This window comes from Macaca thibetana, chromosome 12 (genome assembly GCF_024542745.1).
Source record: "Macaca thibetana thibetana isolate TM-01 chromosome 12, ASM2454274v1, whole genome shotgun sequence".
Taxonomy (NCBI): domain Eukaryota; kingdom Metazoa; phylum Chordata; class Mammalia; order Primates; family Cercopithecidae; genus Macaca; species Macaca thibetana.
The window spans coordinates 46,207,957-46,234,801 of record NC_065589.1 but is presented as its reverse complement, the minus strand read 5'-3'; the positions used below and the strand labels follow the sequence as shown (position 1 = coordinate 46,234,801).

General features: G+C 36.9%; 1 protein-coding gene and 1 non-coding gene across 4 annotated transcripts in view; one reads left to right on the top strand and one right to left on the bottom strand.

Annotated features, from left to right (window-relative positions):
• CCDC150 (coiled-coil domain containing 150) overlaps window positions 1-26,845 on the top strand; it is a 95,666-nt gene that overhangs the window by 31,138 nt on the left and 37,683 nt on the right. For 2 of the 3 annotated variants that reach the window (XM_050752807.1, XM_050752809.1), the window contains exons 8-14: window positions 1,126-1,169; window positions 3,626-3,718; window positions 5,504-5,611; window positions 7,434-7,558; window positions 7,849-8,026; window positions 8,584-8,652; window positions 25,049-25,162. In XM_050752807.1, the coding sequence (XP_050608764.1) occupies window positions 1,126-1,169; window positions 3,626-3,718; window positions 5,504-5,611; window positions 7,434-7,558; window positions 7,849-8,026; window positions 8,584-8,652; window positions 25,049-25,162 (731 nt within the window). The remainder of the gene's footprint in view (window positions 1-1,125; window positions 1,170-3,625; window positions 3,719-5,503; window positions 5,612-7,433; window positions 7,559-7,848; window positions 8,027-8,583; window positions 8,653-25,048; window positions 25,163-26,845) is intronic. The other variant, XM_050752810.1, reaches the window with a different exon arrangement.
• LOC126933277 (small Cajal body-specific RNA 16) lies at window positions 17,078-17,260 on the bottom strand. The gene has a single exon (XR_007718516.1). It is a non-coding gene; the product is annotated as a small Cajal body-specific RNA 16 (non-coding RNA).

The window sequence follows — 26,845 nt, the reverse complement described above, 5'->3', positions numbered from 1 at the left end:
AATAAGCATATTATATACAGATTTATAGTACTTACGATGAATAAATTGTTCTTCAAAGTAAGATAAACACTCCCCTTTCATTCTTACTTTGATTAGTAGAATTTTCCCAAGGTCATATAGTTCGTCTTTTTTCTCCTTCATGTATTTTAAATTAGAGTTTATTCTGTTGAATTGTGGATTCATATGTTCAAAAAGTATAGTTTTTCTAAGGTATATCCTACATAAAATATCAGTTTTCATATGTTTTATAATTTCTGGCTTTAGAATATTTAAGTGAAACAAGACTGATAGATCGCTATGAATTTTTCTGTGAAGGCAAAACATTACTCTCAGATAAGTTTACACTTTTTGGCTACTAGTATATGATGCCAAACTGTTCCACAATTTTTGGTCTTTGGTTTTCTTTTCATTTGTGCATGCTCTGAGTGGTTTCAGATCTTTTTTTCCATACAAAATCATCCTCCTGAATACCAGTATCTTACTGACAACTAAATATCTACATTTGGATGCCTTGCAGATATGTCAAAACACATAGAAAACTTAAGTGTTTCACTCATTCTGTCCCCAAAACCTGCTCCGTGGTCTGTATTCCCTATTTAGCTGAAGAGTCCACTGTTCATCCTGCTGCCCAAGATGTTCTCCTTGTCTCATCTGTTGATTTTACCCCACTAGTAAGCCACCAAGTCCAAAAGTGCTCTCTGTTTACTGTTTCACACATCTGTTTTTCCTCTGTGTCTCTGTTGTCATGATCAGTGAGAGTCAGTCCTCATTATCATTACTTTATTGAATTGTCATTTACTCATGTGTCAGTTACTTTAACAGCTACTAAATTCATCTCCTTGCCTTTATTGTACCTTTGTTAGAGTGATCTCTCTAACAGAATCTTTTGATCATGCCCCTCCTCAGCTTAAAATCCTTCAGATACCTCATTTACCATTGCAAATGACTGTGGACTAGTTTCTTGATAATTCCATAACAGTTTCTAGTCTATAAAAATATGATAGAAATAGTTGGGTTCTCCTTACCTCTACAAAAAATAGACATAAAATATTTAAAGCTTCTCACTATGTGATTTCAATGTAACAAGTTACTATTATCATAGTTGTGTGTAATTTTTGTTTTTAGCTTCTAGAGATGACCTCATTTCCAAGTTGGTTGAAGAAAATAAGGTGAGTTGTGAAGTTGTGGAGTACAGAGGTGGTCTTTCCTCTCTTCGCTAAGTCCTGTTTCTTCTTCCATGTTGGCTTACAGTGCTTCTTATTCTCATAAAAGTTTTATTAAAAAAAAAAGTTTCATGTCAATGAGTAGTATATTTAGGATAATAGTGTTAGGAACTAAGAAATCATTTCATGAAGGTTATTAGAGTTTGAAAAATGTCAGTTGGCAAAAATAATAAGACTTATTTGTGCTTTTTGCCTATTGCAAACTAATTGTTTAAAATAAACTTAATGTAAGAAATATAACTACTTTTTGATGTTGGTGGTTGCACAACAGTGTGGATGTATTTAATGACACTATACACTTAACAGTGGTTCAAAGGATAAATTTTGTCTAATGTATATTTTGCCATAATTTTTAAAATTAAAAACATAATGACTTTATATCTTACTACATTTCTAAGTCTCTTGATGTGTCGATTCTATTTCTTTTGGATGCTGTCTCATCCTGTGTTATATGATGTTTATTTTTCTTGAGATGCTTCTCCTGGGAAAATAGAAGGGTGGTTCTTCCTCTATAGGAAGAAGATTTATATTTTGTCTTTCCCCATTCTACTAAGTATGTTTTAGGGAAAGTCCCACCTACAATGCACGTCTGTTATCACTTCTCTCATCTCAAAGAAAACTAGCTTTTTTTTTTTTTTTTCTATAACCACAGAACAAAGGTGTTTTCTTCTGCTCCACCCTCGGGTCCTCATTTTTGAAAATATGTTCACTTATAACTTTAAAAGATCCTTGAATGTCTTCCTTTGAAGTCATAAGATCTTACTGCTAATAGGAAAAAATGTGTATGTATAATAATATAACAAATATTTAATCTTAGGGAGCAGAACTTTGATGTAAAGATACTAGGTATATTTAGGTTATGGTTTTAGGCAAATTCTTTCTAACTGGAATCTCAATATAAGAATAGATTTAATAAACAGTTTTAAAAAAATAGGCTTTATTTTTAAGAGCAGCTTTAAGTTCACAACAAAATTGAACAGAAGGTAAAGAGATTTCCCCATATACTCTGTACCCCTGTTCATGCATAGGATTCCTCATTAGCCATTTGATGGATATCCATTTAAAAAATTGATGTACCATTTTACATCCCCCACCAGAGTGGTACATTATTACAGTTGATGAACCTATATTGACACATTGTCACCCAGAGTCCATAGTTTACATTAGGGTTCACTCTTGGTGTTGTGCATTCTATGGATTTAAACAAATGTATAATGACATATATCTACCATTATAGTAGATATATTATATTATAGTATCATACAGAGTAGTTTCATTGCTCTAAAAATCTTCTGTGCTTTGCTTATTCATCCCTCCCTCCCCTTCTAATCCCTGGCAACCATTGGTCTTTTTACCGTCTCCATAGATTTGCCTTTTCCAGAATATCATATAGTTGGAATCACACCATCTATAGCCTTTCAGACTGGTTTCTTTCACTTAGTAGTAAGTATTTATGTTTCCTCCATGTCTTTTCATGGCTTGATAGCACATTTTTCTTTTTTTTTTTTTTGAGACGGAGTCTCACTCACCCGAGCTGGAGTGCATTGGCATTATCAGATCACTGCAACCTCTGCCTCCTGGGTTCAAGTGATTCTCCTGTCTCAGCCTCCCGAGTAGTTGGGATTACAAGCGCCCTCTACCACGCCTGGCTAATTTTTGTATTTTTTAGTAGAGATAGGGTTTCATCATGTTAGCCAGCTGGTCTCAAACTCCTGACCTCAGGTGATCTGCCTGCCTCAGCATCCCAAAGTGCTGGGATTACAGGGATGAGCCATTGTGCCTGGCTAAAAGCTCATTTATTTTTAGTGCTGAATAATATTCCTTTGTCTGGATATACCACAAGTAATCCATTGACTTACTCATGGACATCTTGATTGCTCCAAGCTTTGGCAATTATGATTAAAGCTGCTATAAGTATCTGTGTGCAGGTTTTTGTGTGGGCATAGGTATTCAGCTCCAAATGGATAAATCTCAAGGAGCATGATTACTGGATCATATGGTAAGAATATATGTAGTTTTGTAAGAAATCACCAAACTGTCTTTCAAAGTGGTTGTACCATTTTACATTCCCACCAGCAATGAATGAGGGTCCCTGTTGCTCCACATCCTTGACAACAGTTGGTGTTGTCAGTGTTCTAGATTTTGGCCATTGTATTAGGTGTGTAGTGGTATCTCATTATTGTTTTAAATAAACAGTTTTGATAAATAGTTCTGAAATAAAGAGAAGTTTAGGAGTTGAAGATACCAAGATTTTTATACATTTTTTATAAGACATTTATAAAGTTCCAGTGTATGTCATTGGAACTTGAACTGGTACTGGCTGAAATACAAAACAGTTATTTTTATAGGGGTGCACACAATATCTCTTATATGTGAAAAAGAGAGTAATTTTTTTCTTATAGAACCTGCAGATATCTTTCAACAAGGAGCACGAAGAAAATGCATATTTGAGGTCCAAAATAACATCTCTTCATGAAGCATCAGAAAAAGCACAAGTAAATGCACATGATTTTGCTAATTTTTAGATGTTATTTAATTTTGTTCAGTTAACCAAGAAACAAAATTAGTCTTGATTATATAAATTCATACCATCTCCATCGCTCAACTTTTCATTTCCATAAGATTTATTTCATCTTTGAAACATTATCAAATTAAATACATTTCTCATTTCACTCTCCAAATTCCTATGATATATAAGTATACAAGATGTACCACTAAAATTATATACTAGTTTACACTTTGCCTTTGCTTGCTTGCTAATTTGATCATTAAATATATGTATTTCCCCCTCCAAAGTGAACTTCTGAATAGTTCCATGGCAAGGGCTATGTCTTATGCTTTCTTTGTATCTTCTATAGTGAATAATTATACAGTAGGAACCTAACAAATGCTTGCTGGATTTTGAAGTTAGAGGTAATCATTTTTGGGATAGTGATTCCCAAATGTATGTGATGTTTTATATATATGTGCATCTGCAACAAGAAGAGTCACCAGATATGCAGGCAAATTGGAGTTACTTACCACAGAGCCTAAAGAATTGTTTATCGTTTAAAATACCTTTTCTCTTGGTACAATTTGATTGTCTCAATATTAGGATCATAGTGTTGCTGGGCTCTCTGTATAATAAAAATAATAAAATACAAAGTGACTGTGTTTTTAATATAATAACATCAACTACTATTACTCTTCATATACTAATAGTAGTTAACATTTTTACTGAGCCCATTCCACATTCCAGGCACAATTCCAGGCACCTTATATTAGTAACAAATAGTAATCCTCACAATAGCCCTATGAAATGAAAACTATTATTCACATTTTAAAGATAAGGAAGCTGATGTACAGAGAAGTTCAGGAACATAGATAATAGGTGGCAGAGTTGGAATTTGAATTCAGGTAACCTGGCTCCAAAGAAAATTAGCTATTTTTTTTCAAAGAGCAAGGGTTCTCTGTTTCATCCCCAGGTATTCCTTGATGAATAGTTTGTACATCTGCATCTGGTGTGACTTTGTGCCTCTGAATGTGTTTCTAACTACTGTACTGTCCATACCACTTGTGATGTTTGTCAGATAATCTTTTATTTATCTTTTACTCCATTTTATTTCTTGTGTTTTTTTCCTAGTGCTCCTTCAAAGTTGCTTGTTCTTGAAGAACTTGTTTAAAACATAAGATTTTTGCCAAATCTACCTTGCAAAAAGAACTGATATTTGATATAAATGTTTTTCTCAATAATACAAATTTCAAATTATGAAAAGAGAATTATTAACTACCTGCATATGTGATAGATCTGTGTAGCTCAAAAGATTTTTGTTTTATTTTGAAACATTAATCTCATGATGGTAAAATCATCTATATTTTGCTTTTATGAATATTGTCAGCTAATGGCAAAGGAGCTTAGGTATGTTGTGTTACTAGCTAAATAATTCTGAATGCTCATGGATTTCTATAATATTGGCTAGGTACTGACATTGTAAATTCCATTTTGCAGATGTCTTGCTCTAATGAACCAGTGTTCAAAATTGTGAAGAGTAGATCAGTAAAATGCCATATGCTTCAGTTGCTCTATCAAATCAACAAATCTCTTAATTTAGAATTATTTAGGGTATAGACTTTTAATATTTGAAAGTATTTTTTAAACTAATGACATGTGAATTGAGGATAGGTTAAATAGATTAGGTTCACATATACAGTGAGATACTATGTAATCATTAAAAATAATGCTTAAGTAAAAATAATTCTTTATTGGAGAGACCAATGACTTGCTGTGTGTGTTTTCTTAGGTTTTGAATGACCAATTGACTAAAAAGTGTTCAGAGCTGAGCTGCATGCTTCAGACTGTTACTATGGAAAAAGCCAGAATCATTGCTGACCATCAGGCCATTCTGCAGGTATTCATTTAACGCTAGTGAATGTGTTAAATTTAATAGAGTTCACCAGGTGGCAGAAAGCCAGCCTGGTTGATAGATCAGGAAATGTTTATGGGCAACTGGAGAAATAAAATATTTTAACAATAAATTTAAAAAATCAACTGAATTATCTTATTTCTATTAGTGCTTTTCAATTTTCATCAGAGGGGTGATTTGACCTTACATTCAGGGCTTTTCATGATTTCTAATCAAATATCATCGCTTGAGGAAAAATAATTATTTGTCCCATTATTTATAGAATCATGGAGAACACGTATAACTAACCCTAAAGTACTTAACCTTTTCCTCAAACACCTTACGGTTTCTCATTTTGCTTATGCCATTTTCTCTGCTGAGAATGCTTTTTACTTCATCTTCAATATTTGAAATTCTCTTTATTATTTGAGTCACTTTCTTCAGGGAGCTTGATCATCCCAATAATAAGGGATAAGTTTTCCCTTTCAACTTCTATTCCTGGAAAATTAACAGACTACCATAGAAATAGATCACTTTCTCTTTTTGTAAGCATACTTACTATATATACTAAGCATTGTGCTAAGGATTTTACACATATTACCTCCTTTAATTGTAGCAGCCATTATGTAAAAGGGTATTTATTATCCTTATTTTACAGATAAGAAAATGAGGGTTAGAGAAGTTCACTTGCCCAAATTCACCTAACTAGCAAGAAGTAGAGTTGCCTTTTAACCTCAGGTGACTCCAGAGTCAATGTATGTAATCATTATGTTATGCTGCATCCGCATTCTGCATTCTCTAGTAGTAATTTATGTGCTCGTTCATTTCCTGGATTACACTGTGAGCTCCCTAGAGGCAAGAACATTGCCTTATATATCTTTATTTCTCATAGTGCTAAGCCTGCTTTGCATGTAACATATACTCAATAAATATTTAGTTTTTAACTCTGTGCAAGTATAATGCTATATCTAGATAGGATTATAGTGGTGAACAAGACAAAATTCCTACTTTCATGGACTTACAATTCTGTGGACTGAATATATAATGAAATACTTATTACAAATATTTCAAAATTTTGGAATATAACACAATTGGGATCCCATTTTACCAGTGTGAAGACTTGCTTTGCAATCAAATGTTAAAATAGAAGTCTTTTAAAAAGAATTTTTAAAACTAATTATTAATATGTACTGTATTTGCAAAAACTTTATGGATTATGTGTAGGGGTATATGGTACATAAAAATGTCATGTTTTGATAATCCCAAAATGGTGAGCCAAAGAAAATAAATTATGTAAAACAGTTATAGTGCTTCTGCTGTAACATTATCTGAGTGCAATTTAAGATGGTCTCCAAAGAATTCACAGCAAACTGTTAAACATGCTAATCCTTAGAATGTGGGATTATTTGGAGGGAAAGTGCAGATAGAGAGGAAGGGACCTTTTCATTTTATATACATTTATGTTGTTTTACTTTTAAAAATGAAACACCATATTGAAATTTTAAAATACCAAAAATACTCGTATATAATTTTCTATCTTTAAAAATATGTTGGTATTAGGAGTTGTATAATTTTTCAGCAGGCTGGGTAAATAATGCATCTTGACTACTGGCTAGTAGAGCTATAAAATGGTAGAACGGTAGTCAACTCAGAGGAGGACAAAGAGAAACTGGGCGTTAAAATAAATTATTTTAAAAAGAGGTTTTATTTATGTAAATATAACTTGTTTTTTTAAGTTAGTTCAGTGTTTTTGATCAGTTACTCCAAATGACACCCTATCAAAAGACTTTCTGGAGTTTCAACTTCTACTATTGCTCTTAACACTCAGGTAGAGCAGAAAATGATGACGCAGACATTTCAAGAACAAAACTTATTGCTGGATGCAGCCCATGCCAGTATCACAAATGAACTACAGACTGTTCAGAATGAGAAAACCCAACTCCAAGCACATCTGTAAGTAAATTATGGGCAACTTCTTATACATCTTTTGTTCTTCCATTTGTGTTTCTTATCATGTGTCTGTCTGTCTCAGTCTTATCTTCAGTGAAAACATTTGATTGTGCATTTTTTGGACCGGCCACAGAGATAAAATAAAGACTCTGCCCTTAAGAAACTAGTTTTGTTGGAACATTTTAGTAACTACTCTCAGTCAGGAAATATGTTCTGTAAGAACATGTAATTGCTCTTTCTGTTAAATTAGAACTCTCATTTAGCTTTCATATGTTCTTGTTCTCTTCCTGCAGGGATCATTTAATCCTTGAGCATAACCAGTGTATCCAGAAAGCACAGGATGCTGAAAAGAGAACAGCTGTGCAAAAAGAGCTGCTAGAATCAACTATTGCAAGATTGCGAGGTGAATTGGAAGCGTCAGTGCAAGAGAAGAAATCTCTGCTAGAGGAGAAAGAAAGATTTCAGAGGGAGGTAGGTAGAACCAAATTTACATTATCTTCTCGTGGTGTGATGATGTTTTAAAATTGTATTCTAAATGCAAAAGACAAGAAAAGAAATAAAACCCAGATGCAGTTTGTCTGAGTTGCCCAATGAAGAATCTTTAGGTGGCTAACCTATGCCTTTTAGCCTGTGAAGTAGTCTGTGCCAAATAGAACAGTATATTCTTATCCAGCATTAGTGAATGTTAATTAGTAACTCACACATCCTCATGTTAGTTAAGGAGTCAGATTTTAAAAATTGATTTCCCCTGAAGGAGTGGGACAGTGAAGGTTAAAGGGGAACAGCCCTGTCTCCCTACTTAGGAAGGAACCAGCAGAGTCTGACATGCAGACGTGTCTTTCTAATTTCAGGGCTATTTGTGAAGTCTGCTCTGCCTCAGAGACTCCCTGATTGGCCCCTTTTCTGAGAGGATGTGCTATCTCTGCAGTGTAGGTATTAATTGACATGCAGGATATGTCTGCTATAGTGGAGCCTGTCAGCTACTATAAAATTGACCTATTTCTTTTTTTCCCATCCCCCTTGGGCAGGTTAATAAAACAGAAAAAGAAATAGCACAAGAAAGATGCAATTTGGAAAAGGAATTAGCTAAAAACAAGGTATTCTACATTTTACTTATTGATATTTCACTATATTTCCTTCTATATTGCTGCCTACTGTATCAGCTTATCTTAATGAGGAGATGGGTGATGAATACCAAGCTGCGGGGGAAAGGAAAGCTATGAAGCTGGATGCCACTCAGAGCACACCAGTCACTGCAGCAGACGGTTGTCTCTGGGGAACATTTTCTTGTTGAGCATCTGATGTTTGCCAGTGAGTCATCACTGCCTCTGGCCCTAGTGTTAACTGAGGATTCTAGCCAAGAAGTCACCTGAGAGTTAGCTAATGGGCCTGTGAGAGGCAAAGAGATGATTGCTGACTAGGCTGTTTTTAAATAAAAAACTAAAGGCTGGGTGAGGTGGCTCATGCCTGTAATCCCAGCTCTTTGGGAGGCCAATGCGGGCGGATCATTTGAGGTCAGGAGTTCAAGACCAGCTTGACCTACATAGTGAAACCCCATCTCTACTAAAATACAAAAATTAGCCAGGCATGTTGGTGGGTGCCTGTAATCCCAGCTACTCGGGAGGCTGAAGCAGGAGAATCTCCTGAACCCAGGATGCAGAGGTTGCAGTGAGCCGAGATCGTGCCACTGCACTCCATCCTGGGCGACAGAGCAAGACTCCCTCTCAAAAAAAAAAAAAAAAAGCAAAAACTAACTCAGGCTGCCTGAGTACCTATCAGCACCTGCCACTTTATCTTTGAGGTACCATTTTCTGTTCTAAAATAGAATGTTCAGAGAAACAAATGAAATCCTTATTAAACAAGAACCAATCTTTAAAACATTGCTGTTTGTGTTTCAAATTTTGAAGAGAGTAAAGATTATGTATCACTGTCATCTAGAGAATATATCTGGAGCAGCAAGGAGTATTAGCTTACTTAGGCAAGAAATCCAGCAATAGGTATTGGGTATAGTCATCAAGCCTTGACTGTTTCTTTGCTTCTGGTTTGCCCAAGTAGCATTTGTATTACTATATATACATGTAAACTTTTAATTTAAGGATTGGAGAGAGGAGAAATGCTAGAGTTTGAGCCTGAACTCAAACGCAGTTACCACCAAGCTAGCAGGTGCCTTCTCTGGTTCTAGTGATATGAAAATAGTCCACCCTAAGAATCCTCAAATGAGGCTGACTTCCTGTGGCAAGGACTTTGGTGGTATCAATTTAGCCTCACCCATGCTTTCTAAAATTGGGAAAATTGGTGACTACCATTAAATTCATTAATGCTTTTTGCTTAAAAATATTAGTGAATGAGGGCGGGCATGATGGTTCACACCTGTAATCCCAGCACTTTGGGAGGCCGAGGAGGGCAGATCACTTGAGGCCAGGAGTTTGAGACCAGCCTGGCCAACAAGGCAAAACCCTGTCTCTACTAAAAATACAAAAAAATTAACTAGGCACGGTGGCACACACCTGTAATCCCAGCTACTCGGGTGACTGAGGCATGAGAATTGCTTGAACGTTGTAGGTGGAGGTTGCAGTGAGCCAAGATTGCACCACGCACTTCAGCCTGGGTGACAGAGTAAGACTCTGTCTCATAAAAAAGTTAGTGAATGTTACATGGCCAAGGCAAATGCTGTGAATATGTTTGGGATAGAAACATAGCATTATTATTTTGCTTGTCTGATTTCATTCGTCTTAATGTAGCTAAGTATAAGTTCACAGTGCTGAAAGATACTTGCTCATTAGAGACATTCTGTGAAGCCAAATGATAATGCTTATAGAGAATCTCATTTTGTGGTATAAACTGATTTTTAAAATATGTGTTCTTTTAACGCTATGCTTTTTTTTAAAAAGTCAGGTTTATTATAATTTACATACAGTGAAATTCACCCTTTTTTAGTGTATAGTTCTATGAATTTTGACACATACAATCTTGTAACCACCACCACAATCAAAATATAGAACATTTTTGTCACCCTAAGAAAGTTCCCTTGTGCCCTTTTGTAATCAATGCCTTCTTCCACCTCCTTCCCCTGGCAACCATAGATCTGTTTTTTTGTCCCTATAGTTATAAATTATCCAGAGTGTCATATAAATGGAATCATATAGTATATAGCATTTTAAATTTAATTTCTTTCATTTAGCATAAGGCATTTGAGATTCATCCATGTTGTGTGTCAGTAACCTGTGCTCCATTGCCTGGATGTATCACTTTCTTTATCCATTCACCAACTGAAGGACATTTGGGTTGTTTCCAGATTTTTGGCAATTAATAAAGCCTCTATAAATATTCACATATGCAGATATATATTTCTGTTGAGTAAATTTCAAGAGTTGGATTTCTGGTTCCTATGATAAATATATGCTTAACATAATAACAAATTGCTCAACTGTTTTTCAAACAATCTGTACCATCTTACATTTCCATCAGTAATTCATGAGTTCCAGTTTCTCTACATTCTCACCAGTGCTTGGTTTGGTTTTTTAGTTTTATCTATTAAAATTTGTGTGTATCAGCGGATCACTGTGCTTGTAATTTGCATTTCTCCAATGACTAATAATATTGAGCTGCTTTTCATGCGCTTATTTGCCATTACAAATTGACATATCTCATCAAATCTTTTAACCATTTTAAATTCAGCTTTTTTTCTTGAGTTTTCAGAGGTTTTAAAACATATTCTTAAATCTTAAAAATATTTTTACTGTTTGTATATATACAAGTCTTTTGCCAGATATGTGTTTTACAAATATCTTCTTCCATTTCATGATTTTTCTTTTCATTTTCTTTCAAAGAGCAGAAGTTTTAAATTTTAATGAAGTCTAATCAATTTTAAAAATTTTGTGGATCATACTTTTTGAATTTTTGCCTAACCTAGGATCACCACAATTTTCTTTTTTGTTGTCCTCTAGAAGTCTCATAGTTTTAGGTTTTATACTAAGTCTATGATCCAAGTGAATTTTTATGTATCATGCAAGATATTGTTCAGGATTCATTTCACTTTTTTTTTTTCAGGGTCTCACTCTGTTGCCCAGGCTGGAGAGCGGTGACACAATCACAGCTCACTGCAGCCTGACCTCCCCAGGCTCAGGTGATCCTCCCGCCCACCTCAGCCTCCCGAGTAGCTGGGACTACAGACGCATGCCACCACACCCAGCTAATTTTTTTTATTTTTTGCAGAGATGGAGTTATGTTATGTTGCCTGGCTGGTCTTGAACTTCTGGGCTCAAGCAATCTGCCCAGATATCTCAACCTCCCAAAGTGCTGGGATTACAGATGTGAGCCACTATGCCCAGCCTGGTACCTTTTTTAAATTGCTCCATTGATGGGCTTTTGGGTTGTTTCAACTTTTTGGGTATTAATGATTCTGTGAGCATTTGTATACAATTTTTGTGTGTAAACATATGTTTTCAGTTGTCCTAGGTATAACCTAGGAGTGGAACTACTGGGTCATGTGATTACTCCATGTTTATCATTTTGAGAAACTGCCAAACTCTTTTTCAAAGTGGCTACACCGTTTTACAATCCCACCAGCAATGTTTGAGAGTTCCAGTGTCTCCACATCCTTACTAACACTTGTTATTGTTCACATTTTTAAAATACCCATCCTAGTGGGTGTGAAATATTTCACTGTGGTTTTTAAATTGAGGTGAAATTCACATAATGTAAAATTAACCATTTTAAAGTGAATAATTCAGTGGTATTCAGTACATTTGCAGTGTGGTGCCACCACTGCCTCTGTCTAGAGTCAAAATATTTTCATCACCCCAAAAGGAAACCCTGTACTAGTTAAGCAGTCACTCCCCATTCCCTCCTTCTCCCAGCCCCTGACAACCACTAGTCAGCATTCTGTCTCTATGGATTTACCTATGCTGGGTATTTTATGTAAATATAATCATACAATATGTGATCTTTTGTGTGTGGCTTCTTTTACCTAGCCTGATGCTTTTGGGGTTCTTCAACATTGTAGTATGAATCAGTACTTCATTTTATGGATGAGTAATGGTGATTGTATGTATGTATGTGCATGCACACACACACACACACACCCCAAATTTGTTTGTCTGTTCATCTGTTAAAGAACATTTGCACTGCTTTTACCTTTGGCTATTGTGACCAGTGCTGCTATGAACCTGTATATACATATATTTCAGTACCTTTTTTCAATTCTTTATGATATATGTATCTAACAGTGGGATTTCTGGATCACATGGTAATTTTATATTTAACTCTCTGAGGAATCACCAGTTTTCCACAGCACTAAACCATTTTACATTCTCACCAGTGATGTACAAAAATTCCAGTTTCTCACATCCTCACAAACACCTATTTTGTGTTTTATTATAGCCACCCTAATGGGTGTGAAGTGGTACCTCACTGTGGTTTTGATTTGCATTTCCATAATAACTAATGATGTTAAGCATCTTCTTGTGTGCTTACTCGTCATTTTATATCTTCTTTGGAGAAATGTCCATTCAGATCCTTTGCCTATTTTAAAAAGGGATTATCTTTTAATTATCAACTTGTACGAGTTCTTTACATATTCTAGATACTACACCCTTATCAGATATGTGATTTGCAGGTATTTTCTCCCATTCTGTGGGTTGTATTTTTATATTGGTAATGTCCTTTGATGCATAAAAGTTTTAAAAAATTTTAAGTTTGGTTTATCTGTATTTCCTTGGATTGTTTGTGTTTGGGTATTATATTTGAGAAACTCTTGCCTAACTGAAGGTCATACAAATTTATCCCTATTTTATATTATAAAATTTTTTATAGTTTTATGTATTAATTTAGGTCTTTGATCCACTTTGAGTTAATTTTATATGTGCTATGAGGTAAGGGTTTGACTTCATTATTTTGGCTATAGATATGCAATTGTCCCAGCACTCTTCTTTGAAAAGATCATTCATTCTTTCTATTGAAAAGTTTTCACTCCCCTGTCAAAAATCAGTTAATCATAGATATGTAGGTTTATTTCTAGACTCTTAATTCTCTTGCATTGATCGATACGTCTATCATTATGCCAATGCCACACAGTCTTGATTACTATTGTTTTGTAGGAAGTTTTGACGTCTAAATGTGAATCTTCCAACTTTGTTGCTGTTGTTGTTGTTTTAAAGATTGTTTTAGCCATTCTGGGTCATTGCATTTCTGTATGAATTTTAGAACCAGACTCTCCATTTCTGTAAAAAAGAACAGCTGGAATTTTGGTAAGGTTTATATTGAATCTGTAGATCAATTTGAAGAGTATTACAATCTCAATAATACAATTTGTTGTGTATTTTCTGTATAAAGTATGTCCTCACTTAATGTCATCAGTAGGTTCTTAGGTTTCAACTTCAAGTGAAAGATATACAGCAGGTCCTTGAATAACATCATTTCATTCAATGTTGTGTTATGATGTTGATAAGAAAAAACATTGATTTTGTTATACATTATCATTTCACTTAAAGTTGCAGTCTCCAAGAACCTATCAATGACAGTGAGGACTACTGTATAAGATAGTGTCATCTCTATAACTGTCTCTACAAACTATATCTCTATAAATTATCTCTATTTGTAATAGAGATAGTTATTTTTTGTAGAGGCGGAGTTTTGTTATGTTGCCTGGCTGGTCTCGAACTCCTGGGCTCTCTATTTGCTATGTCTATTTGTAATAGAAATAGTCTCACTTCTTCCTTTCCAATTTGGCTGCCTTTTATTTCGTTTTCATATATAACTGCCTGATAGAATCTCCAGTGCAATATTGAATAGAATTGGTGAGAGCAGATATCTCTGTCTTGTTTCTGATCTTAGGGGAAAAGCTTTTAGTTTGTCACCATTAAGTATGATGTCAACTGTGGGGGATTTTCAATGCTCTTCATCAGGATTAGAAAATTCCCTTATATTCCCAGTTTGTTGGGAATTTTTGTCATGAAAATATGTTGAATTTTGTCAAATGCTTTTGCTATGTCTATTGAGATGATCTTGTGGGTTTTGTTCTTTGTTCTGTTACTATGGTGTATTACAGTGGTTGACTTCAAATGCAAAACTAAGCTTGCATTCCTTGGATAAATTTTACTTGGTCATGCTGTCCTTTTTATATGTTGTTGCATTAGGCTTGCTAGTATTTTTGTTAAGATTTTTGCATCTGTATTCATAAGGGGTACTGTTCTGTAGTTTTATTTTCTTGTAATGTTTTTGGTTTTGGTATCAAGATACTGTTGATCTCTTAAAATGATTTGGTAAGTATTCCCTCCATTTCTATTGTTGGGAAGAGTTTGTGAGGGATTGGGGTTAATTATTCTTTAAATATTTTGTAGCATTTACCAGTGATGCCATCTGGTTCTGGGCTTTCTTGTATGTAAAAGGTTTTGTTTCTTTGTTTGGTTTATTCTTTTTATTCTATAGGTCTATGCAGATTTTCTACCTTTATTTGAGTCAGTTTCAGTAGTTTGGTTCTTTCTAGGAATTTATCCATTTCATCTAGGCTATCTAATTTGTTAGCATACAGTTTTCAGAGTAGCCCCTTGTCTTTCTTTCTGTAAGGTCAGTAGCAGAGTCCTCTCTTTGATTCCTAATTTTAATAATTTGTGTCACCTGTATTTTGTTCTTGTTTAGTCCAGCTAAAGGTTTGTCAATTTTGTTGATCTTTCTAGAGAACCAACTTGTGGAAGTTTTTAGAGATTTTTCTCTATTATTTTTCTCTATCTTATTTTTGCGTTAATCCTTACTGTTATCTTTAGATTTGCTTTGGGTTTAATTTGATTTTCTTTGTCTAGTTTCTGAAGATAAGCTTAGGTTATTGATTTGAGAAATATTTCATTGTTAAAATGTAAGTGCCTGTAGGAGTCACTCTGAACCTATTCTCGTTCAGGGGAGTGCCCCTAAAAAAATAAAAAATAAGTGCCTGCAGCTACAAATTTCCCTCTCTGCACTGCTTTAGCTGCATATGAGATGTTTTGTTATTTTGTGTTTTCATTTTTGTTTATCTCAAACTGCTATTTAATTTCCCTTGAGATTTTTGACCCATTGGTTGTTTAGAAGTGACATGTTTAGTTTATTCACATATGTGAATTCCCGAAATATTCTTTTATTGATGTCTAATTTTATTCCATTGTGGTTGGAAAACATACTTTGCATGGTATCAATCCTTTCAGATTTATTGAGAGTTGTTTTATGGTGTAACAGGGATATACCCTGAAGAATGTTCCATGTGCACTTGAGAAAAATGTGTATTTTGCTGTTATTGGGAGGATTGTTCTATAGATGTCTGTTAGGTTACTTGGTTTATAGTGTTGTTCATGTCTTCTCTTTCCTCCTTAATCTGTCTAGTTGTTCTGTTGATTAATGAAAATGGGATATTGAAGTCTCCAACTATTACTGTTAAATTATTTGTTCCTTCAATACTGTCATTTTTTGCTTCATATATTTGTGGCCTCTGTTAGGTGCATATATATTTATAAATGATACATCTTCTTGACAGGTAAACACTTTTTCAATGTCCTTTATCTCACCAGTTTTTTCTTAATGTCTATTTTGTTTAATATTAGGACAGTCATTTAACTCTTTTTAGATTACTGTTTAATTTATATGGTATATGTTTTCCACGCTTTTGTTTTCAACCCCATTTGTAACTTTGGATCTAAAGTGTATATTTTATAAAGAGCATATAGTTGGTTTTTTAAAAACTCATTTTGCCTATCCATATAAATGGAGTGGTTTGATCTATTTATATTTAATATAATTACTGTTAAGGTAGGATTTATATCTGCCATTTTGCATTTTTTGTTTTTTGCTTTTTGCTCCTCTATTTCTCAATTAGTACCATCTTTTATGTTAAATATATATTTCTAGTTCACCATTTTAACTCCCTTATCATTTCTTTTATTCTATATTTTAGTTTATAGGTAACAGAAAGAATTACAAACAAAAATATATAGTACCTTTTATATATACCTATGTTGCTACCTTTACTGTTACCTTTTATTTCTTATATGGATTCCAGATATTGTCTACTACCCTTTTATTTTAGCCTAAAAAACTTCCTTTAGTATTTCTTACAGCATATGCTTTCTAGCTTCACAATCCAAACCCCACCAAAAATGGGGACCTGGAGAAATTACTCTACATTTTAGGTGAAGTCTGAAGAACCACATTCTCAAGAGTGTATCTAAACCAGAAGAAAAACTCTTCTATGAATTATTTCAATTTTTATTTATCTGGGAATATCTTAATTTCTTTGCTGTTTTTGACAGATAGATTTGCTGAATTTAGAATTCATGGTTGAGTGTTTTTCTTTCAGCGTTTTGAGTATGTCATCCCGTTGCCTTCTGGCCTCAACTTTCTGATGAGAAATCAGCTGTTAATCTTGTTGAGATTATCTTGTACATCAGGAGCCACTCCTCTCTTGGTACTTTCAAGATTTTGTGTCTTGCTTTCGACAGTTTACTTGTGTATGTTTTGGGGCATGTCTTTTACACTCATTCCCACAGTTGGCAACTCTCCTTTAGCTTTCATTTCTGATCACCAAACTGCTGCTGGAATGCTCACACCTGTTACACTGCAAATTCAAAACCTAGGGAAGACTTCTGGGAATTTACTTTATGTCGGCCTTGGGCTGCCTGGTACATAGCTGCACCCGCAACTGGGCAAGTTCAACAACACAGGAGCCTTTCCACAGACCATGATTATTGTAGCTTTATAATAAATCGTGAAATTAGGTAGAGTCCTCCAACAGTGTTGTTTTCCAAAAGTGTTTTAGCTATTTTAGTTTGTTTGCTTTTTCATGTGTTATAGAATGACCTTAATGATTTCTACAAAAATGTTCTCTGGGGATTTCAACTGAAATTAGAGTTAACATCTCAGCAATATTGAATCTTCTAGTACAGTTAGGTTGTCACTTAATGATGGAGATACATTCTCAGAAATGCATCTCTGGGCAGTTTTGTTGTTGTGCAATAGAGAGTACTTACACAAACCTCGATGGTATTGCCTACTGCACACCTAGGGTTTTTCTTTAATTTTTAAGTTCAGTGTACATGTGCAGGTTTGTTATATAGGTAAATGTGTGTTATGGGGGTTTGTTGTGCAGATTATTTCATCACGCAGGTATTATTATTTTTCCTGATCCTCTCCTTCCACCCACCCTCCACCCTCTGACACACTCCAGTGTGTGGTGTTCTCCTCTGTGTGTCCATATATTCTCATCATTTAGCTTCCACTTATAAGAGAACACGCAACATTTGGTTTTCTGTTCCAGTGTTAATTTGCTAAGGATAATGGCCTCCAGCTCTATCCATGATCACGAGGACATAATCTCATTCTTTTTTGTGGCTGCATAGTATTCCATGGTGTATATGTACCACATTTGCTTTGTCTGGTCTATCATTGATGAGCATTTAGGTTGATTCACTATTGTGAATAGTGCTGCAGTGAACATACACATGTGCATGTATCTTTATAATAGAATGATTTATATTCCTTTGGGTATATACCCAGTAACAGGATTGCTGGGTCAAATGGTATTTCTGTCTTTAGGACTTTGAGGAATTGCCACACTGTTTTCCACAATGGTTGAACTAATTTACACTCACACCAACAGTGTGCAAGTGTTCCTTTTTCTCCACAATGTCACCAGCATCTGTTATTTTTTGATTTTTTGACTTCTTAATCATTCAGACTGGTGTGAGATGGTATCTCATTGTGGTTTTGATTTACATTTCTCTAATGTTCAGTGATGTTGAACTTTCTTCATATGATTGTTGGCCACATTTATGTCTTCTTTTAAGAAGTGTCTGTTTATGCCTTTTGCCCACTGTTTAATGAGGTTGTTTGTCTTTTTCTTGTAAATTTAAGTTCCTTATAGATGCTGGATATTAGACTTTTGTCAGATGAATAGTCTTCCATTCTGTAGACTGTTTACTCTGTTGATAGTTTCTTTTGCTATGCAGAAGCTCTTTGGTTTACTTAGATCCCATTTGTCAATTTTTGCTTTTGTTGCGTTGCTTTTGACGTCTTTGTCATGAAATCTTTGCTCGTGCTTTGTTCTGAATAGTATTACCTCAGTTGTCTTCCAGGGTTTTTATAGTTTTGGGTTTTATATTTAAGTCATCAATCTATTTTCAGTTAATTTTTGTATATGGTGTAGGGAAGGGGTCCAGTTTCCATCTTCTGCATATAGCTAGCCAGTTATCCCAGTCCCATTTATTGAACAGGGAATCCTTTCTCCATTGCTTGTTTTTGTCAGGTTTGTCAAAGGTCAGATAGCTGAAGGTGTGTGGTCTTATTTCTGGGTTCTCTATTCTGTTCCATTGTTCTGTGTCTGTTCTTGTACCAATACCATGCTGTTTTGGTTACTGTAGCCCTGTAGTATAATTTGAAGTTGAGTAGCATGGTACCTCCAGCTTTGTTCTTTTTGCTTAGGATTTTCTTAGCTATTCAGGCTCTTTTTTGGTTCCATATAAATTTTAAAGTAGTTTTTTCTGGTTCTGTGAAGAATGTCAATGGTAGTTTAATGGGAATAGCATTGAATCTGTAAATTGCTTTGGGCAGTATGGCCATGATTCTTCCTATCCATGAGCATGGAATGGTTTTCCATTTGTTAGTGTCATCTCTCATTTCTTTGAGCAGTGTTTTGTAGTTCTTCTTGTAGAGACCTTTCACCTACCTAGTTAGCTGTATTCCTAGGTATTTTATTCTTTTTGTGGCAACTGTGAATGGGAGTTTATTCATGATTTGGCTCTCAGCTTTACTGTTGTTGGTGTATAGGAATGCTAATGATTTTTGCACATTGATTTTGTATCCTGAGAGTGCTGAAGTTGCTTATCAGCTTAAGAAGCTTTGGGGCTGAGGCGGTAGGGTTTTTGAGATATGGGATCATGTCATCTGCAAACAGGGATAGTTTGACTTCCTCTTTTTCTTTTTGAATGCCCTTTATTTCTTTCTGTTTCCTGATTGCCTTGGCTAGAACTTCCAAGTTCTGTGTTGAATAGGAGTGGTGAGAGAGGGCATGCTTGTCTTGTGCCGGTTTTCAAGGGGAATGGTTCCACTTTTTGCCAATTCAATATGATGTTGGCAGTGGGTTTGTCATAGATGGCTCTTATTATTTTGTGGTATGTTCCTTCAGTACCTAGTTTATTGAGAGTTTTTAACATGAAAGGATGTTGAATTTTATCGAAGGCCTTTTCTGCATCTATTGAGATTATCATGTGGTTTTTCTCTTTAGTTCTGTTTATGTGATGAATCACATTTATTGAATTGCATATGTTGAACTAACCTTGCATCCCAGGGATGTAGCCTACTTGATCATGGCAGATAAGCTTTTTGATATGCTGCTGGATTCAGTTTGCCAGTATTTCATTGAGGATTTTTGCATCAATGTTCATCGAGGATATTGGCCTGAAGTTTTCTTTTTTTGTTGTATCTCTGCCAGGTTTTGGTATCAGGATGCTGCTGGCCTCATAGAATAAGTTAGAGAGTAGTCCCTCCTTTTCAGTTTTTTCGGAATCGTTTCAGTAGAAATGATACCAACTCTTCTTTGTACCTGTGATAGAATTCAGCTGTGAATCTGTCTGATCCTGGGCTTTTTTTGGTTGGTAGGCTATTTATTACTGCCTCAATTTCTGAACTCGTTATTAGTCTGTTGAGGGATTCAATGTATTCTTCCTGGTTAAGTCTTGGGAGGGTGTATATATCTAGAAATTTATCTTTTTCCTCTGTATTTTCTAGTTTATGTACATAGAGGTATTTTTAAGATTCTCTGATGGTTGTCTGTATTTCTGTGGGGTCAGTGGTAATATCTCCCTTATCATTTCTGATTGTGTTTATTTGAAACTTCTCTCTTATTAGTCTAGCTAGAAGTCTGTCTATTTTATTTTCTTGAAAAAACAGCTCCTGGGCTGGGCACAGTGGCTCATGCCTGTAATCCCAGCACTTTGGGAGGCCAAGGCGGGCGAATCATGAGGTCAGGAGTTCGAGACCAGCCTGGCCAATATGGTGAAACCTTGTCTCTACTAAAAATATAAAAATTAGCCAGGCGTGGTGGCACAGGCCTGTCATCCCAGCTACTTGGGAGGCTGAGGCAGAAGAATCACTTGGATCTGGGAGGCGGAGGTTGCCGTGAGCTGAGATCGTGCCACTGCACTCCAGCCTGGGCGACAGAGCAAGATTCCATCTCAAAAACAAAACAAAACAAAACAAAAACAGCTCCTGGATTTGTTGATCTCTTGAATGGTTTTTGTGTCTCTTTGTCCTTCAGTTCACCTCTGATTTTGATTATTTCTTGTCTTCTGCCAGCTTTGAGATTTGTTTGCTCTTTGTTCTCTAGTTCCTTTAGTTGTGAAGTTAGGTTGTTAACTTGAGATCTAATTTTTTGATGTGGGCATTTAGTGCTATACATTTTCCTCTTCACAGTGCCTTAGCTGTGTCCCAGAGATTCAGGTATGTTATCTCTTTTTTCTCATTAGTTTCAAATAACTTACTGAATTTTGCCTTAATTTCATTATTTACCTGGGAGTCATTCAGGAGCAGGTTGTTCAATTACCATGTAGTTGTGTGGTTTTGAATGAATTTCTTAGTCTTGAATTCTAATTTGATTGTGTTGTGGTCTGAGAAACTGTTATAATTTCAGTTCTTTTACATTTGCTGAGGAGTGTTTTGCTTCCAATTACATGATCAATTTTAGAGTAAGTGCCATGTGGCAATGAGAAGAATGTATGTTTGTTGTTTTGGGGTGGGGAGATCTGTAAATATCTGTCAGTTCCATTTGATCTAGTGCTCAGTTCAGATCCTGAATATCTTTGTTAATTTTGTGTCCCTATGACCTAATATTGTTAGTGCAATGCTAAATCTCCCACTATTGTTGTATGGGAGTCTAAGTCTCTTTGAAGGTCTTTAAGAACTTGCTTTGTGAATCTGGGTGCTCCTGTGTTGGGTGCATATATATTTAAGATAGTTCTTCTTGTTGAACTCTCCACCATTATGTAATGCCCTTTTTTGTCTTTTTTTTTTTTGTCTTTATTGGTTTAAAGTCTATTTTTTCAGAAACTAGGATTGCAACCCCTGCTTTTTTCTGTTTTCCATTTGCTTGGTAGATTTTCCTCCATCCCTTTATTTTGAGCCTGTGATATGCCTAGGTTATATGGTGTAGCTTGTTGCTCCAACCATTGTTGTATATGTGGTCCATCGTTGATTGAAACATTGTTATGGAACACATATCGGTACATGAACATTATATATCTCTCTGTTTTATTTTGGTTTTTTATTTCTCTCAGTATTTTGTAATTTTCAGCACATCATATCTTAGACATATTTTGCTAGATTTGCACTTAAAGAATTTCACAGCGTTAGTACTGTTTTAAATGGCATTTTAATGAAATGTGAATTTCCAATTGTGCGTTGTTAATATGTAGAAATACGATAGATTTGCCATTATATCCTTCAGCCTTGACACACTCACTTATTGTAACATCTTGCCTTACTGCACCAGCTATGGCCTCCTGAATGATGTGGAATAGAAGTGGTGAAAGTGGATAACTTTGCCTTTTCCCAGTTTTAGGGGGAAAGTTTTTCACTATTAATATTGATATTAGCTGTAGGATTCTTATAGAAACTTTTTAAAATCAACTAGAGGTTTCCTTTCATTTCTAGTTTGCTGAGTTTTTATAATGAACTGATGTTGAATTTTATGAAATTCTTTTACTGCATTAAGATGGGTATGTGGGTTTTCTTCTATAGTCTATTGAAATGGCATATTATACTGATCGATTTTGAATGTTCAACAAGCTTTGCATTACCGAGATAAGCTTCACTTAGTCCTAATTTGTTATCTTTTTATATGTTGCTGGGTTCATTTTGCTAATATTTTGTGGAAGTTTTTTTTTTTTTTTTCTTTGAGACGAAGTTTCACTCTTGTTACCCAGGCTGGAGTGCAATGGTGTGATCTCGGCTCACTGCAACCTCTGCCTCCCGAGTTCAAGTGATTCTCCTGCCTCAGCCTCCCAAGTAGCTGGGATTACAGGCATGTGCCACCACGCCCGGCTAATTTTGTATTTTTAGTAGCGATGAGGTTTCTCCATGTTGGTCAGGCTGGTCTTGAACTCTCAACCTCAGGTGATCCGCCCACTTCGGCCTCCCAAAGTGCTGGGATTACAGGCATGAGCCACTGCTCCTGGCTGGAAGATTTTTGCATCTATATTCATAAACTTGAATTGACTTTAAGTAAATACCAGAAGGACTTTAACTTAGAGTAAAGGGGAACTATATAATTTACAATAACCCTTTTGCTGAGGGCAACTAGAAAAACTCAAAAAATGGACGAGCGAGAAAAAGGGTTCTTTTTAAAAAAATTATTAGACCCACAAACCACACAAAGAAAAGGGTTCTTAAAAACATCATAGAGTGGCTGGACGCTGTGGCTCACATCTGTAATTCCAGCACTTTGTGGGGCTGAGGTGGGCGCATCACAAGGTCAGGAGTTCGAGACCAGCCTGACCAACATGACGAAATCCCATTTTGACTAAAAATACAAAAATTTTCCAGGCATGGTTGTGCGTGCCTGTAATCCTAGCGACTCAGGATGTGTCCGGAATTGGTGGGTTCTTGGTCTCGCTAACTTCAAGAATGAAGCCATAGACCCTCGCAGTGTTACGGTTTTTAAAGACGGTATGTCCGGAGTTTGTTCCTTCAGATATTCAGATGTGTCCTGAGTTTCTTCCTTCTGGTAGGTTCATGGTCTCGCTGGCTTCAGGAGTGAAGCTGCAGACTTTCACAGTGTTACAGCTCTTAAAGGCGGCACGTCTGGAGTTGTTCGTTCCTCCTGGTGGGTTCATGGTCTCACTGGCTTCAGGAGTGAAACTGCAGACTTTCGCAGTGAGCGTTACAGCTCATAAAGGCAGTGCAGACCCAAAGAGTGAGCAGCAGCAAGATTTATTGCCAACAGTGAAACAACAAAGCTTCCACACCATGGAAAGGGACTCAAGTGGGTTGCCACTGCTGCCTTGGGCAGCCTGCTTTTATTCCCTTATCTGACCCCACCCACATCCTGCTGATTGGCCCATTTTACGGAGAGCTGATTGGCCCATTTTACAGAGAGCTGATTGGTCCATTTTGACAGGGTGCTGATTGGTGTGTTTACAAACCTTGAGCTAGACACAGAGTGCTGATTGGTGCATTTGCAATCCTTTAGCTGAACACAAAAGTTCTCCAAGTCCCCTCTAGATTAGCTAAACACAGAGTGCTGATGCGTGCATTTACAAACCTTTAGCTAGACAAAGAGTGCTGATTGGTGCATTTACAATCCTTTAGCTAGACACAAAAGTTCTCCAAGTCCACACTAGATTAGCTGGACACAGAGCACTGATTGGTGTGTTTACAAACCTTGAGCTAGACACAGAGTACTGATTGCTGCATTTACAATCCTTGAGCTGGGCACAAAGTGCTGATTGGTGCATTTACAATCCTCCAGCTAGATATAAAAGTTCTCCAAGTCCCCACCAGATTAGCTAGATACAGAGTGCTGATTGGTGCATATACAATCCTCCAGCTAGACATAAAAGTTCTCCAAGTACCCACCCAACTCAGGAGCCCAGCTGGCTTTGCCTAGTGGTTCCTGCGCCAGGGCCGTGGGCAGAGCTGCCCACCAGTCCCGTGCCGCGTGCCTGCACCCCTCCACCCTTGGGTGGTCGATGGGACTGGGTGCTGCAGAGCAGGGAGCATTGGGGAGGCTGGGGCCGAGCAGGGGTTGGGGCTTGGGCATGGGTATGGCGGGCCGTAGGTCCCGAGTCCTGCCCCATGGGGAGGCAGCAGCTGAGACCCAGCAAGAATTCCAGTGTGGCACAGGGGGGCCAGCAGTGCTGGGGGACCTGGCGCACCCCCTCGCAGCTGCTGACTGGGGTGCTAAGCCCCTCACTGCCCAGGGCTGGCAGCGCCAGCTGGCTGCTCCAAGTGTGGGTCCTGCTGAGCCCCCGCCCACCTGGAACTCACACTGGCCCGCAAGGGCCATGGGCAGCCCCAGTTCCTGCCCACGCCACTCCTTCCACACCTCCCCACAAGCAGACTCTGCCTCGCAAGCCCAGAGAGGGGCTCCCACAGTGCAGCCGCAGGCTGAAGGGCTCCTCAAGTGGGGCCAGAGTGGATGCTGAGGCTGAGGAGGCGCCCGAGAGCAAGTGAGGGCTGCTAGCATGTTGTCACTTCTCAAGGAGGCTGAGGCAGGAGAATCACTTGAACCCGAGAGGCAGAGGTTGCAGTGAGCTGAGATCACAACACTGCACTCCAGCCTGGGTGACAGAGCAAGACTCCATATAAAAAAAAAATTTAAAAACCATAGAGCTATCAGATTGGTCATATCTCCACATTTAGAGGCAAGGAAACATATGGAAGATATTGTCCATTTTACAATTATAATTGTCATTTTAAAAATAAGATAATACTTTTTGGATCTGGCATAAATAGTTTTTTACTTTTGTTTCTTTAAAGGTAGACATAAATACATTAACTCATAACCTGCAGACTCTTGAAGAAGAGAATAAGCACCTGGCAGATCAAATGGCTTCCCTAGAACTTCAGCAAGTCACTTCTGATTACCATGGGGTGGGTATAAAAAGGTCAGTCTAAATAGCAATTAATGACTAATGAGTTCAGAAATAACAACAACCAGAGGTCAGGAGATGGATTTTCTTTGTGTTTTCATAATTATTATAAATCTTGAATAATTCAGAATAAATAAAGCAGAGATTCTTACAGTATTCAAACAATAGCGAATTTGAGAAACCAAGAGTTTAAGGGATTTGTTAAACATTTGCCTTCACAAACAATCTGTGTTACTGAAAAGTACAAATATATCTAATGTTTTAAAATAGTTCCTCTTCCATAAATTATGAGGAAGAAACTTGTATTTTTTTTCTCATCAGTTTCCTCCATTAGGCAATCAGTAATAAGTCTGATTTCTGAAGGCTGTTTGACAAGATCAGTGCATTACAAATAAATAGTACAGTTCTTAAAACATCTTCTCCAGGCTGGGCATGGTGGCTCACATCTGTAATCCCAGCACTTTGGGAGGCCAAGGCAGGCGGATCACGAGGAAAGGAGATCGAGACCATCCTGGCTAAGCTAACACAGTGAAACCCTGTCTCTACTAAAAGTACAAAAAATTAGCCGGGCGTGGTGGCGGGCGCCTGTAGTCCCAGCTACTTGGGAGGCAGAGCTTGCAGTGAGCCAAGATCACACCACTGCACTCCAGCCTGGGTGACAGAGCGAGACTGCGTCTCAAAAAAAAAAAAAATCGGCCGGGCACGGCCGATTTTTACTGGCTCAAGCCTGTAATCCTTGCACTTTGGGAGGCCGAGACGGGCGGATCACGAGGTCAGGAGATCGAGACCATCCTGGCTAACCCGGTGAAACCCCGTCTCTACTAAAAAATACAAAAAACTAGCCGGGCGAGGTGGCGGGCGCCTGTAGTCCCAGCTACTCGGGAGGCTGAGGCAGGAGAATGGCGTAAACTCGGGAGGCGGAGCTTTCAGTGAGCTGAGATCCGGCCACTGCACTCCAGCCTGGGCGACAGAGCGGGACTCCGTCAAAAAAAAAAAAAAAAAAATCTTCTCCAAGTAAAGGGGATTTAAAAATATGGTCATTCCATTAAGTAGCTAATAATTTTCCTGTGTGCTTTCAAATACATGAAAAAGTATTACTTACTGCTTTTAAGCATGCAAATAATCTTTGAGAATTCCTGGAAGACCTCATTGTGAGTCTGTTTTAATCTGAGCTAAAGTCTTTCAAACTGTTATAAGCTGCTCATTACTTCAACTATGAAAAATTATACAGACTAAGTCTAAATCTTCTTATATGGTCATGGTTTTCAAGCCAGATTTCCTGCTTTTCAGTTTTGGCTGTGACCTCGGGTATGATCCTTAACCTCACTGAGCCTCAGTTTCTTAATCTATCAAAATGAGGATAATAATGCTATAACTGTGTGGATGTTTGAGGTTAAGTAAATTAATACAGAACATGTGGCAGATAGCTAACATTTATTGAATTCTTAGTATCTGAACTGTCTCAGAGAAAAAAAAAATTACATATAAGTGCCTATTGGAATGACAAGATCCGTTAGCTGTAATCCCTGATACTATTTCAGACCAACCCCCTCTCTCCACAGAATTAAAGATTCAGCCATGTCCATTGCTGGTTGGCAAGACTCAGCTGGGTTCCTTTGGAAGACCACATTCTCAATCTGACTGATTCTTTCCTGAATCCATTGCCAGTGAGCAGGCCTAGCCT